The sequence below is a fragment of the Hippoglossus stenolepis genome, chromosome 24 (assembly GCF_022539355.2).
Source record: "Hippoglossus stenolepis isolate QCI-W04-F060 chromosome 24, HSTE1.2, whole genome shotgun sequence".
NCBI classification, from domain to species: Eukaryota; Metazoa; Chordata; class Actinopteri; order Pleuronectiformes; family Pleuronectidae; genus Hippoglossus; species Hippoglossus stenolepis.
The window spans coordinates 9,060,413-9,076,412 of record NC_061506.1 but is presented as its reverse complement, the minus strand read 5'-3'; the positions used below and the strand labels follow the sequence as shown (position 1 = coordinate 9,076,412).

Below are 16,000 nucleotides of genomic sequence, written 5' to 3'. Positions count from 1 at the left end.
TTGTCGTATTCAGAATAGGCTGAATACGCAACTACAAAAGCACAAAAGAAATTGCTAAAATAGCCCTGGACTTCTAAGGGTTAATCAATCCAAAAATCGTTGTCTTACTGTCTATGAAACACAATTATCGATACACGTGATGAGCTGAACCCGCATGTTTTTGCCATAGTGGGAACAGCGTTGAATGGAAAACTAAAAAAAAAAAAGAATGCTATAATAACACAATAGCTACAAGTGTGTCATTATCGCTGGTAAAAAATGGTCGACACATCGGACTTGCCACAGCATGATTAGCTATTTGAATTATAATCACAGCATTTCAAAATCACTCTTCTTAAAATCCTACCTTTGATCCAAAGTTACAATCCTGCACAGGTTTATTTTATCACATTTATATTTCCTATTCTTCTGAATTTTTTGTTCTTTTTTAGGCCTCTTTGGTTTCAGATAAGTCTGTTCTTTAGACGTCCACGGTGTGTCTCTAGGCGACAGGCTTAGTTATGTATGCACTCTATTTTCGGAACGTAGTGCTTTGAAATGAAGCTTTGACTAATCTTCACACATCCTGGGGAGCACCTGGTAGGCATGCTCCTCTCCCCGGCTCCTTTGTGGTTAGGTTTGAGAGGAGATGGGGAAACATGGGGGAGCAGAAGAGAAATGAGTGAGGGGAGGGGGGGTGGGGAAGGTGGAGTGGGGAGATGAGAGGGCCAGGGCCTGTTGGTCATTCTACAGGGTGTATGAGGCTGCCAGAGGCCTTGTAATCCTCCCCCCCCCTGCCCTCCATCCCCTCTCTATCATCTCCTCCACCTCACCATGACAAACCGGATCTGCTCTTTATCAAACAACCTCAGGCTACCTCTCCCCTTTTTTCCTCCTTTCTTACCCAGCGGCCCTCATCCCATTTGTCATTTACACTGCCTGGGTCTTGGTCAGCTCACAGGGACAGGCTGTCGCTGCCAGGCTTGGCCGCCGAGCTCTCAGGCCTGGCAAGGAGGCGCCACCAGTTCCCCCAGTGGCATCATTTAGAAAGCCACTTAATGGGTTTAGGCACATTTGCTAATTTGTCAACAAGTTTTGGATGTGGAACTCACTTCCAAGCTGGTTGGCCTGGCACTTGACTGGAAGGGATCACCACTGGCCGGCGATTTCTGGAGCCACGGGTGAAATCAAATTAAAAAGGGTGCGTGTTGGTGCTTGAGGCTGCGGAGCTTCATGCTGAATGGCTTACAAACAAGCTGATGTACTGACTAATTATCAGCATTGTCCTGTAGTCTCAATGGAGACAGATTCAGGGGGTATTTGAGTGTAGCAAAGAAGATAGGAGATGCAATAAATAACCTTGTCTCTTATTGTTGTTGGAGGATGATCAAATCTGTCGTCACAGACACCTCACTCACATTTCCCGTCTTTGGTGTTGAGTACATAATTAACCTTCTCATGTCTGTTAAGGTCTTATTCTCACGTTGCCATTGTACCTCCGCATGTCAAAGTCATTTCTCAGATGTTTTACCGCGTGTTGTTTAGGTTTTCAACTCTGTGTAGCTCATTAACTTGGTATTTGGTTAAAAAATGGGTTTAATTCATACTACTGTTTATATCTGTGTGTGTGTAACAGGGGAATTACATACACACCATACCAATCAACCGTTGTTGTCAATTCAGAAGCAATATCCACTGGAGATTTCACGTTCAGTCTCCATCAAGATAATTTCAGCATGTGCCAATTTCATCCATTTGGCTCATTCCATTATATGTCAGGTCGATGGAATCAATATAAGTACGTATAAGATACCATTAAATAAAATATCTTATATGACCTTGTAGTTTTGATTTAATTGTCTCTGTAAGTCTGTCAGTCTGTGAAACGGGAGAGGGAACCCAACGTTTCTTTTTTCTTGACAGAGACAAAACACAGACCAGACAGACCAGTCATTAAAACCAGTGAAATACAGCCACAACGTATTATATGTCGGTTTCTGAGAAGTCTTAGAAAAGACTGAATTCAGGCCCTTAAGGCCTTAAAAGTATTGCACTTTATTGAAATTGCACACTAATGAGGAGACAGAGTTTCTGCAGGCACACCACCGGGAAGATCAGCTCAGAATTGGGAAGTTAAGAACAGAAAATGTTTAATTTCAAATAGATTAATCCATCCGTCCAATTTACGCTGCTGTGTTGGCCCAGGTCACGTTCACATAATTAGTTATTAGGGTTCTTGTAATATTCTGCTGACATGATATGCAAATGTGCAACAGAATCAACGTGAGTTTGTTCAGCTGGTGTTTGGAGGCTCTGCTATCCAACTAAATACTGAAGTAAAGTTTCACACTTCAAACAACTGGCTACATAAAAGGCTGTCACCTAACTGAAAAAAGCTCCGTAAAATGGCAGTTTAAAGTAGCTAAGGACAGCTCGGATGTAATAATAGATCCGTTATACCCTTGGAATCTATTAAAACATTTTTTTTTAATATTGTTATAAAATAGTGAAGACCAGCCAGATAAATTGAGTGCCATGATCCTCTCTTAATTTCACCAATTCATCTCTTGAACGGTAATGATTAGGGACAGTTTAGGCCTCAGGAAAGGTAAGAGAATAGCTGGAGGATAGTCGGGAAATGGCCTCTCCACTTTACTCAATGGGGGTGATCTCTCAGGTTTACATCAAATCAATCCCAAAACCCTTCCTGAAGTAAAGTTGAGATCACTTATTGCCTCTGTTTGTTTCCATCAATCCAGGTTTTCTAAGCACAGGCGACCAGGCAGCCAAGGGCAACTACGGCCTGCTGGATCAAATTCAGGCTCTCCGGTGGATCAAGGAAAACATCCAGGCCTTCAAAGGAGACCCAAAGAGAGTGACCATCTTTGGCTCCGGCGCTGGGGCATCGTGCGTCAGCCTGCTCACCCTCTCCCATTACTCAGAAGGTACGTCTACTCGGTCACAGGCACGCAGAGGAACACCGATTTGCTCACAAGCAAGAGACCCCTTTCATTATTTTTGCAGAGTTTGCTGTATCTACTCCCGTGCTTTGATACGGTGCGGGTGTTACACCAGGAACACGTTTTCAGGGAGCTCTGGGATGTTAGTGTTGTTTGATTCGAGGGAGGTGTGATGAGCAACATTTAAACTCGAGTGACACAGAGTATTTTTGATCTCAAGATCCAGTTTAAAGCGATGGCAGAGTGAAGTCGAGTGTGATTCACACATTCAGCCATTCGAAGTTTGTGCACAAACATACATGGAAGCAGAATCAATTGCTTTCCTCTTCGGTGCAATTCATTTTTTTTTATTTATATAGTACCAAGTAATAACATACATTATCTCAAGGCACTTAATAATAACAATAATAATAATAACTTTTTTTGCTGTTGGATCCTGCAGCTCTAGAGAAAGAGGTTTTATCAGCCATGCCTTATCGTGAACATAGTCATACATCTTATAGATTTTGGCTAATCTCTGACCTTTGATTTTCATAGTCTAAAGTAGATTATATTGACCTTACTATTAGTTCCAACATTAGGAAGGCATTTCTACTGAGACACAACAAATATATTCCCGAAACTTTGGTTTGGGAAGAGCTGGTCTGATTAACATGGGGTAAAGTTAACAATGTAGCATCTCAGATTCTCTAACAATATACATTTATTTTATTTGGTTGAAATAAAAACACACAGGCAGTAAATCAAATACCGTGATCTGTTACTTTCTATCAGATTACTCATGACATTATTTTCTATCACCACATGCGAAGTGTCCAACCAATGGTTCATTCAAGTGTGTGTCCATGCCTCCGTCTCCAAACATCTGCATTGAAGGAGAAGGAATGGATGGGAACAGACTCTGCATTATCATAGTGCATTTGTATTTATATGTATTATTAATGGAGAATATAAATAGAGGAGCCAAGACTATTGTAGAATTTTCTGACTCTCATGGAAACTCGCTAATGAATAGTTCTGTGCGACCTCAAATTGAAGAAAATCGCCTGACCCGTCTGTCAGAAAGAGAGGAGCATTTGGAAGATTGAATTTCAAAAATGCGGCTGCAGTCCCCAGTCCCTTTTTCTCTCCGTGAGGGACGAATACAATCTTTGAGAAAAATGCACCTTCCCACAAAATCAACCTTGTTATATTGCTGCTAGAAGTTCTTTGGGTTTGCCTTAGAGGCCAACAAGTGTGAGGGAGATTTCCCATTTTCCTCTCGGCCTTGTATTTGCAGTTATTTGAACGGTTTCATCTTTCTCCGTGTTGTACTAGAGGGAATAGGAATGGCTTACTATACATTAATATAATGTCCTGATGGGCGGCCATAATGACTGAGAGTCAACAGCGCTGTGCGTTGCCAGGCATCTTTGGTAATGTACAATACATCACTGTGAAGGTTACTGCTCCCTTCAGCATTTGCTCCTGTAACCTGGAGCTCTGTTGGGAAGCTGCTCTGGAGACGGTACCATCAAGGCATTCAGCAAAAAGCCTACTAAGGTCATAAAAGGTTCTCAGTCACTCAGTACGTACAGTTTTGTTGTTGACATCTGACTTGAGGTTTAACTGATACTCGACTAGACTAACGGCGGCAGCAGTGAAACCTTGTACGCAGCTTACAAAGCCTTGTGGGAAATGTCTTCATTATGCTCAAAACATACTTTTCAAGTCGGCCTGATTGAGTCACAACGTGTTTGCATGAGTATAAATAGCAATCTCCGAAACAAAAAGAACACACATAACTCCAGTGTTTCTCGTGTACTGTAGCCTACTCGCTTATTGGCAGTCCGTGAAGCTGCGCTACCTATTCAGGGATGTGGAAACTGCCTGGAGGTGCTGTTGCTAAATAAATAGGAAATGTATTTGGTTCATTAAGGACACACATATGTAACGTCTGTATTCTGAGTCACCCTTTCATTTGCAGAGAAATACATTTATGCTGCTATGAAAGGAGAGAGAGAGCAAGAGAATTTTGAGTTGGACTGGGCTTGTGCAGCTACACGCAGGTGAAGCGGTGAGGAATGTTGGTATATGAATGTCTCCGCAACATTTCCACTTAAGCGGGGCATTATGTATTGTGATTTTACTTTACTTTGCAAATTGAAATATCTCAACTGAGAGGTCTAGAGAGTCAAAGTTATGCTGAAATTACATTTTTTTTCAGTAGCCAAAAGGGAGAAATTTATATAACTTGGTTTCAAGGTTGTGCGTTTGTCATTTTCATTAACTGACTGCCGACTTGTCTTCATACATCCAACCTAAATCATTCCATGTCAAACTATGGTTGCGCAAAGCAGTATTGTTACTATTCTGTCACAAGCAGACACACACACGTCAACATGACAGCTGCCGTACATGAACTAGTTGTTAAGACCTAAAACGTTTGTGTGCGGTCTTTCTGTTACCTCTTCAGAGCTAAACCTGTTTCGAAAAATGCCAATTGCCATGCTTTTATCCAATGCAATGTTTTCTGCTTTTTACCTCACATGAAGCATTGAGTCTGTGCTGCCAGCATTGTGTGTATGAGCCTTCCACTAATACCCGCTCCCCTCTCAGATCTGTTCCAGAAAGCCATCATCCAGAGTGGCACGGCACTGTCCAGCTGGGCAGTCAACTACCAGCCTGCCAAGTACACACGAGCCCTGGCTGAGAAGGTGGGCTGCAACATGCTGGACACCATAGACCTGGTGGAGTGTTTGCAGAACAAGAACTACAAGGAGCTGATTGAGCAGTACATCACCCCCGCAAAGTACCACATCGCCTTCGGGCCTGTGATTGATGGCGATGTGATCCCGGATGACCCCCAGATCCTAATGGAGCAAGGGGAGTTCCTTAACTATGACATAATGCTGGGGGTCAATCAAGGGGAGGGGTTTAAGTTTGTCGATGGCATTGTGGACAGTGAGGACGGGGTGTCTGCCAACGATTTTGACTTTGCTGTGTCGGACTTTGTGGACCATCTCTATGGATACCCGGAGGGGAAGGACACTCTGCGGGAGACGATCAAATTCATGTACACAGACTGGGCGGACAAGGAGAACCCGGAAACGCGACGTAAGACCCTGGTGGCTCTGTTCACTGATCACCAGTGGGTGGCGCCAGCAGTGGCCACCGCTGACCTCCATGCCCAGTACGGATCACCCACCTATTTCTACGCTTTCTACCACCACTGTCAAAGCGACATGAAGCCCAGCTGGGCCGACTCCGCCCACGGGGACGAGGTACCATACGTGTTTGGGATTCCTATGATTGGTCCCACGGATCTCTTCAACTGCAACTTCTCCAAGAACGACGTGATGCTGAGCGCTGTTGTCATGACCTACTGGACAAACTTCGCTAAAACAGGGTGAGTGCTCCTTTCCTTTGTCCTTTCCTTTCTTGCATTTTTGTCCAGGATGCACTACGGTTGTCTGAGAATCGGTTCACTCAGAGACACGCAACCATTAGCATTGATTTTGCATCTAAACGTTCACCTCGCTCTTCCTTCGGTCACCAGCGAACACACCGACTCAAACACATACAGCCGGAATCTTTACAACTCTACATCGGCCATTAACAATACAAATCCACAATCTTTTTAGAAGCACTGTTAATATAATCAGAACTTGTCTCCTGATGATTATGTTTTGACATGTGCTAACTCACAAAAGTAGTTAAGTATGTATGAAAGGTTCAGTGGCTCAATTTATTCATGGGAATCCCAATCCTTGCTCATTTTCAATCCAACCAACACTGATTACAGAAGACCAGAAATAAATACCCCAATAAACAAAGCTATGGATAAAACAAGAAACAATTATCATTGTTTTTCAAGGGAAAGAGGGAAAAACAAACCATTTAAATCGAAACACATTAAATTAGCATGAGAATTAAAACGTAATCCTCGTTGCACCTTCCATGTTTCTGGCTGTGTTCACATGTGTCCTGATGGATAGAGAGAGAGAGAGATCACTGTTAAGTATGTGTGACAGGTGATCTACATGTACAGCTTAAACATGAAATCCTTAGGAGCTATTGTATTATACACCATCATTTATGTGGAATGAAAGATGACTTGTAAAGTCCCCAGAGGAGAGTACTTGATTCTCCCAAGACAGATCTGAGGTGGGGTATCCACACATATTTGGTTATGATTAGTGTTTTAATGACTAGCACACAAGTCAAAGATATCAAATGGCGGTTAATAAAACACATCAAGTCCCCCCCTGATGCTGTGGAGGTGCTGGATTTGATGCGAGGAGCTGTAAATGTGGATCATGTTTTTGTTTCACATACCTTGGGATACTCATAAATTCACTTAAAGGTGTATGCATCAAATCTTGATCAGCTTCATAGCTTGTAGGCCGCTCTCTGTTTCACGGCGATCGGCTGACTTGTAGACATTTTGGGAGGACTCCATTTTTCCTCGCTGCTCTTTTTTTCCAGTTTGTTTCCAATAAAGCAGCAACTGACGGCAAATGAATCACTGGAAGTGTTGCCATTTTTCAACTCTCCCCCACTCTTTGCAAAGTCCCTCGCAGTGAATCACGACATATTGATGTCTTGAAACTTTTTCCTGATGGGGTACAAAGGAAATGGATGGTTGGGCACAGGGTGGATGAGTGTGGTTTTTGTGTGGAAGTATGGGTTTGTGCACAGAAACTAGGTTGTAAAGACTGATATATTGATGTTAAACTGATGTGTTTAATTGATACAATTTGAGCAAATACGTCTGAAGAAGGACTCACTATTGACTTTTGTATTTGATTTGGCTGCTACACAATTTACCCCTGAAACTCCAAAAGTGTTTTGTGGACTCAAACACTGACTGTTTAAGTGCAAGGGCCTGGTACACTGGGAACACTGTCTGCGGACAACTCTAACTGGGACACCTGGGTAGTGCGACTAGCAATCCATGTCGAGATCTACATATCCTTAACCCAGACGTTCAAATGGTGTAACCCAACCTCAATATTCACAAGATATATATCAAATGTTTCTTCTGTAAGAATAAATTATACACACAAGACCTAGTTTCGTCAGATTTGCAAATGCAGCCATGCTCAGTTTGAGAGCTTGCCTGCACTAAATGTGTTACGAAGGGAAAACATTTCAAATACATCAGAAGTTCCTTTCAAATTCAGCTGCTAGAAAAGGATGGTAGCCTGTCAGTGGAAACTACCACATACACTGTGAGAGAGGGACTAGCTCTCCGCAATTACACTATGCCAAAATAAATATTATTTTCTGATCAAAGCTCCTAGAGAAAATTAGCGCTATATTATACATGAGAATTAACTGTCTTCCTACTAAATACTCTTGACTATTTCCGCGGATAGCATCACGGCCGTTGGAGCAAATTAGCATTATCGTCTAATTATTTTTAGGCGGGAATGTTGCTGGCTCCACCCATAACATTACGATAGATGATAGAGTATATAGTAGCTGCATGGGGAAGGGTTGGTTGGTGGGAGGCAGACAATGCAAACTGAGGAGAGGTAGGAATAATTGTTTCTTTACATATTGTGTTACACTTTTCCACCTGTGCCTTGTGTTGACCATGAATATAAAGTGAGAGACAAAAACTAAAAATAATCATTTGTTGCATTTGAAAACAGGATATTTAATAAATGATCAAATAAAACACTTTTAACCCATGCTTAACATTGGAAGGGTAATAATACAAAAATTTGTGATGATCAAAACTAAGTTAATTCAGGAATATATATAGAATACTGAATGATGGAATTAATTTACTGCAACGATATGGAGTAGTAGAAATTCGAAAAATTGTTGTTCATTTAAAGGTTAATATATGATTAATATTTAGCCTACACATTTAAATATACACATATCCAATGTAATAACTTATCTGGTGTCAGACGGTACAAGATAACACATTATACATATCCAAAAGCATCTGTTCCACCGCTCTGGTGACAGGTATTGTAACTGTGATATTTCTGTTTTCATCCCGCTCTCAGATTGAGGAGCACAGAATTAGAACCGATAGCAGGAGTTAATGTTTTTATCAACAGATTGGAGGCATGATTGGAACATATGCAAGCAAAGCATGTAGTATTCAGTTCAATTAGCATGTGAGGCCTCAAGCATTTCTTTGGTTTATTTCTTTTCCTTTTTTTCTCAGCAAATCAGCTGCAAAGGAGTGGCATATTGCTCCAGCATATGCTAGAACTGAGATAACAGGAGTTAAGTGAAACCCCTCCACATTTCAGCAGAGCAGTGTGTACAATTCCATATGCAGCCACCAGTTGGAGGACTGACAATGCTTTATGGCTGAGTCCAACTGGTAAGAGGCACAGTGAAGCGGTTGGAGGTCCCCAGAAAATGCTGGAGAGACTATACAATGTTTCTCTTCTGGCCTGGGAATGCCTTGGGATAAGGGACTGGAAAGCTGAGGAGAAGCTCTCACATTTTTAGCAAACTATAGATAAATGTCGTTGTCCGGACTGACATTTATGGAGTCAGTTCAGTGGCTCTGACTGAATCACTCCCCGCATGGAAACACTGAGCTCACTCGGGTATGACTCTGGAGGGAAAGGAAGACTCGAGGTTTACGGGTGGATGCGTTGGTGGATGCGGGGCTGAAGAAATGCCATACGAACAGTAACAGCACTAGTAGCAAGTTTCAGGATAGCTAAAGGCAAGGCTGCCAAAGAGTGAGCAGAGCACTGACAGTATGCCACAATGACCAAAAAGAGTGAATTGCATGTGCCGTAAGAAGGTGTAGTCATCTCACATAGTCTCACTTTAACACTTTTCAAGGTAGGCTATGATTTAAGCCGTTTTCAGACATGACAGGCGAGAGGTGAAGCTGCAGGCAGAAGCAGGAGATGACGTATTAACTCCGCTGCCAAGATCGTATGATCAGCTCTTGTCACCACAAACTCTCTTGACGTCCTCGTCGGTGTCGTCGGCATGTGTTACCACGTTTTCCACGCGGCGATATTTGTTTTTTCTGTTGTTTTTCTTTTTTCTTTTCTTTTTCAGCATTAGGCTGTTTAAAGAAACACTAAACCTCAGTGTGTTGATCTTGAAACACATTCTCAAAAGCTTCTATTTCTTTTTACTTGCTGAAAGTTAATTCAATGACTCCTAAACAGTTAAAGCTACTTTATCTACTTATGGACACAATACATGTGTGTGCTTCAATGCTTCATTCATCCAGAAAATACTTGAGGATGGGGCAAAATGAAGGCATTTTGTTCCCCACAGAACATTTCCATCATATGAAAGTATTCAAGGAACGGGAGGCCAACTTATCTGTGTTGAATCACATCAACTGAACCAAAGCTTCAGAAGTGGTGGAAGAGCAAACAACAGGGACTTCTCTCATCCCTGAGTTTGCTCCTCTGTGTTGCCCTTGAAAACATTCCTGATAGCATTTGGTCAAATAACGCCATGAAACGTCCTCTGTGCAGTAACCATAAATGTGGGCTTGTGATTGGGTCTTTATGGGCTGGTTATAATAGCCATCTGACACATGTAGTCACATGAACACAGGAATATAGATCAGCCCTGAGCAGACAGGTCATTTCCAACAATATTTTGGGCTTTAACAAGATATGCTATTGCTACTTTTTAAATCTGTTAGAACAGACTAATATCAAACCAAATATTACAACTATAACAACGTTTTAACTGTAACATTTCAGTGTTCAGTGAGATAAATGGAAGGAGTCCCTGAATGTTCTCCTCAACACAACATATCTCATATCCAGGGCTGTGCAATATGATCAAAATCCAATTTACTCATTAAAGAGGCTATTGCATATCCAGACAACTACATATTTCTCAACTATCTAGCACATTACTCAATGCTCTTTTCAAACGGTACATCGGGGCCGCGTCTTTACTGATGTAACCTGTTTGCAGCTGCTACCATCTGCCATCTTGCGATTGTTTGCCATATGGTGGGACATCTTGAGTCTAGGGTTTGATTTGAGCTGTACTATTTGACATGATATTTGCAAGATGCCTGATTTTGTTATTTTCAGTCTGTTGAGGTGATCTGCCTGCAGCATAAATTGCAGACACCATTTTTCGGGTATGTGTCAGTTACAGTATGACACGGATGTACATTAGCAGTATAAGTTTTCCTATATACTTACCTATATAGTTACGTATTTGTATTACATTTATTTGGACTTTTAAATGCCATGGGACTAATCACTCCCTGAGCTACAGATACGAAGTGGTTATACTCTATGCCATATATATGCTGTATACTACACCACTACTTGGACAAGTGCCCATGTCCACACTCATCTATCCCAAACCACATAGAGCCATTTTAGTAACACATGTGAACACACAAATGTGCCCTCACTGATTGGTTGCCTCTCGTACACGTAAACGTTCATCAGTGTTTCCGTGTGGCCCTCCAAATGCGATGCGGGACTCAAGATGAGTCCTCCCTATTGAGTATTTAAATACACAATCCCCCATTCACACATGCATTTACAGACACACAAACGCCCCAGTGTGTCATCTCCACGGTTGTTGTCTCGCCTTTTCTCCCCCTCACCCCATCAAACGTAATCACTGTCACAAAGACGAGAAAGGCAGCTGTAGTATAAAACAGAAAATTAAGAAAATGGACAGAATACCTGGATATGTCATTGGTTTGTAGCATACTCTGAAAATGTTGTTCGCTTCTGCATTCAAATTTTTATTCACCTCAAAAATCCATTAGATTTAATGTGAGGGAGAAGAAAAATTGAAGAAGGCTATGACTTTATTGAGTAATGACTCATCTGTAAATGTTACAAATTACTGCTAAGTGAATCTAATGGACAGTTATATTGCTGACTTGTATCATCGGGCTGCTTTAACATCTTCTGAAGGATGTTCTAGTTTTACAATAAATGCCTGTTATTAAAGTGGTCATTATGTTTTAAATGGTAATGAAGGAACATGTTATATTTAGTATCCTCTTTATTATTTTGGGATGACATGCATTCATTATCCAGCTTTCTGTCCAAAACTGTATAATATAGGTACATATAAGTATTTGGTACTTGTATTTCATCTCTTCTCTGTTGTGTTTTCCTCTTTCAGGGATCCAAACCAACCAGTTCCCCAGGATACAAAGTTCATCCATACAAAGCCCAACCGGTTCGAGGAAGTAGCCTGGACCAAGTACAACCCCAAAGACCAGCTCTACCTCCACATCGGCCTCAAACCTCGAGTCCGAGACCACTATCGAGCTACCAAGGTTGCATTCTGGTTGGAGCTAGTACCGCATCTCCACAACATCAACGAATTTTTTCAGTATGTATCCACCACCACCAAGATACCCCCACAGGACACCACCCCCTATCCTTACACCAAGCGGTTCCCGAACAAAATTAACTGGCCATCCACCACCCGTCACCCAGGGGTGCCGCCTGCTAACACAAAACAAACCACCGACCAGCGCAAGAGTGGCGACCTGACCGACGAGTCCACTGTGGTGATCGAGACCAAGAGGGACTACTCCACGGAACTCAGTGTCACCATCGCAGTTGGAGCCTCGCTGCTCTTTCTTAACATCCTTGCCTTTGCTGCGCTGTACTACAAGAAAGACAAACGGCGGCACGATTCCAACCGACGCGTTCCCACCCCGCAGCGCAACTCTGCACCCACCAATACCCCATCCACCGCCAACGACGTGGCCCACCTGCAGAGCGAGGAGCTGATGTCACTGCAGATGAAGCAGCAGCAGCTGGAGCTGGAGCACCACCACGAGTGCGAATCGCTGCAGGCCCACGACGCGCTGCGCCTCACCTGCCCGCCCGACTACACCCTCACCCTGCGCAGGTCACCCGACGACATACCCCTGATGACACCGAGCACCATCACCATGATCCCAAACTCACTGGCTGGCATGCAGCCTCTGCACAACTTCAATACTTTTGGAGGCAGCCAGAACAGTACCAACTTACCCCACGGCCACTCCACCACACGGGTATAGCTCTGCTGGGACAGGAATAGCGGTGGCTTCCCTCTGGACAAGCAACTTACCACACAAGGCAAACGTTAGTGACTGACTGTGTGAAGCACAGACTACAAAGTCTCAGCAGATGCTGTTTTGCTACCATGCCTTCTTGAAAAGTATAAATAGTATAAATTGATCATGAACTCATGAAAATATTCAATGTGAATGTTACTATAGTAATAACTCTATTTGGAGCTAAGTTTCATGGAAGGATATTGAGGAGTTTTACCAAAACAAAAGGCAACCAGGGGATGACTGTTAATATTCTTATAATACAAGATGAACAGATTCCGTGTGACAGAGAAGAGACTTTTTGTGCCATATCAACACAATAAGAAGACAGTGGCAAAAGTTGTTGAGAAGCAACAATTGAACATCCGGAACATCATGAAAATATGATCCGTCATGCATCAGACACCTGACTTAGGCACACAATTCTACACCCCAGCCTGAAATGTATTTATGAAAACTTTGTTAAAAAAGAAAAAAAGGAGAAAAAAAAGGTATATAGTTGTGTGTGGAAATTTATGGATTTAAAAAAAAAAAAAAGAAAAAAATTATATTCGAAGAGCTTCTGTTGTTTTCATTTTGGCTGTTTCCTTATTTTTTTATATTTTTTTTCCAGCTTGCTGTTTCTGTTGAGGTGCTTGTAAATATATTAGAACATCCTTCATTCTTTTTTCCCAATAACAACCTGTGTTTTATTATTTTTCACACAATGACCAAAATGCGAACACAATCCCATCCTTAAAGAGTTGCACTTTGGGGCGTCTGCAGGTCATCGCATACAGTGCTGTTTTGTGCGTTGCGTTGTGTTCACTCTCGAGACATTGCATGTCCAGGAAGAGCTTTACTCTATATTCTCAGACACGTCTCCTGTCTGAAAGTGAGGACTGACTGGATCTCATCACCTGCTCCCATTCTGTTATGCTTGCCGTACTTTTCGTTGTGGGCTTTTTCTGTCTTGCAATCTCGGCACTGCCTGAGCTTACAGTGTGACCAGCAATGTATTATTTAGAAATAAAAAAAGGCAGTGATTTTCTTTTGTATCACTATTAGTTGGATATGTTTGTAAAGAAGTGTATGTTAGATATTTCAAATTGTCATATGCTAGCAATATGTAAAGTATTGTGCCAGGCTTGTGATATTTTGGGCAAAAGCAAGTGAATGTGTAAATAGTAATGATATTATTATAAAATTATAACAAAGTAACCATTAACTCTCTTTCTGTTTTGCATCCTAATATTAAAAAAATGGAAGTACATCCAGAAGGTTTTAAGCTACATTTGTAAATTCTATAAAAGATATATTCTTGACATTTGATCCCTAAACCAGTCAAGATAACAAGGGTTTTAATATAGAGTTTTAAAATCCTTGGTTTGTCTTATATTTGTTTGCAGTTTTGCCTTAAGTGATAATAGAGATATTTCTGGCTGGACACCTGTATGAACTTTTTCTGCAACATTTTTAATAAAATATCACAGTATTTTCTAAAAACAGAATATACATAGAATGCTTAATTGGATTTGGTTGCGTGATTGTACAGTGTGTGGTATGTTTGAATGATGGTTTGGGATGTCAGTTTAATAATACTAGAAATTGATTGAATGATTTTAATCTCACCTCTATGAAATTCAACTTTTCCTCACACATTATACCCTCCGGCAGCGCAGTGGGCATCCCCCTCTTTGGTTGGATTTAGTTGCTGTCCCCCTCTTTGGTTGCACAACAACTAGCAAACTGGTAAGTTATAAACTATGGAAAATAGGAGGTGCACCAGTCTAAATTGAAGTCAAAATCAAAAATCAAAAATGTTCACAAGCTTAATGTTAGAAGGGACCCGAATGGAGACATACCATTTTTATTTAGGACCATGCTATTATTTCAAAATTGACATTTATTAAATACTTTAAAGAAGTAGAATTTCAACTTGTTGTCCAGTTGAATCTTTATATTATGAACCATTCTATAGATTGACTCCTTGAATTGTACGAATATATTGAAGTGTATGTAATTAATTCAGTTCTGATTCTAGTATAAAGAGTATTAATACAGAAAGCATCAATTTTCTTTTTCTTTTGATTATGGTGAAGCCCTTAAAATGAAACTAAAACTACTCATGCACGGATGTTTTTCAATGAAAGCCAGCAGCTAAGATGGCATAATTATGGCCTTTCTTTGAAATAGCTATATTGAGAACTGAGTGCTAGGTCCGACTCCAGCTTATCCTCCCGCGTCCAATAATGCATCAAACAAACAAACAAAATGATAGAAGAATACAAATACAAGAATATGGCAGTCACCTGTGAAGTTGCGTTGTTGTGTTTGCTTGCTTTAAGAAGCAATTTGCAAACTGAATTGCCAATTTGCAATTTGGTTAGAGAAAACTGAAAGCAGACACTTAGGCCCAATCCCATTCACCCCTTCTCCCTACCCCTGCCCCTACCCCTTGTTTTCAGGGTTATCTTGCCCCTTGAAACGGAGTCACACGGGGTAGTGGTTAAAATCTTCCCCTACTATTTGGGACAGCCCTTCAAGAAGCCGTTACATCATCAGTAGTCGTCGCGAAAAACCCGACACGTCATCAGTAGCCGTCGATTTAAACAGACTGGGGATGTCATTGTAATAACATTGTTGAGAACATCTATGCTAATGCAGGTGAATCAAATGACATTTTACATTAAAAAGCTTGGATGTTCTGAATCAAAAGCACACAGGCTGCTAACAGTGGACTGTATGTAACCCTGTCAGGATGCATTGTTATTAGATGAGCAGTTAAGTTCAGTGACATCGCTGCTGTATGATGGTTAAATCAATTGCATCGTCTATCTTCGAAGGGGGGGGGGGGGGTGCGATGTGAAATTACGTGGATTATCATGCAAAGAAAAGATCGCTATCATGCTAACACTAGCATTCTAACGCTAGCGATCTCTTCCTTTAAGGTTGGGGTGAAAACAATGACTATAATACATATGTTGTAACGCAATATCATCATCATTTCCCTTCATTCTTTGTGTGGACCATGAGTTATATATATTAG

At 41.4% G+C, this 16,000-nt stretch overlaps 1 protein-coding gene across 1 annotated transcript in view; it reads left to right on the top strand.

Moving 5' to 3' along the window:
* nlgn4xa (neuroligin 4 X-linked a) overlaps positions 1 to 14,462 on the top strand; it is an 82,844-nt gene extending 68,382 nt beyond the window's left edge. Inside the window, exons 4-6 of the mRNA XM_035149740.2 lie at positions 2,739 to 2,924; positions 5,538 to 6,327; positions 12,042 to 14,462. Coding sequence (XP_035005631.2) covers positions 2,739 to 2,924; positions 5,538 to 6,327; positions 12,042 to 12,936 — 1,871 coding nt within the window. The 3' untranslated portion in view covers positions 12,937 to 14,462. The remainder of the gene's footprint in view (positions 1 to 2,738; positions 2,925 to 5,537; positions 6,328 to 12,041) is intronic.
* Positions 14,463 to 16,000: the final 1,538 nt, after the last annotated feature.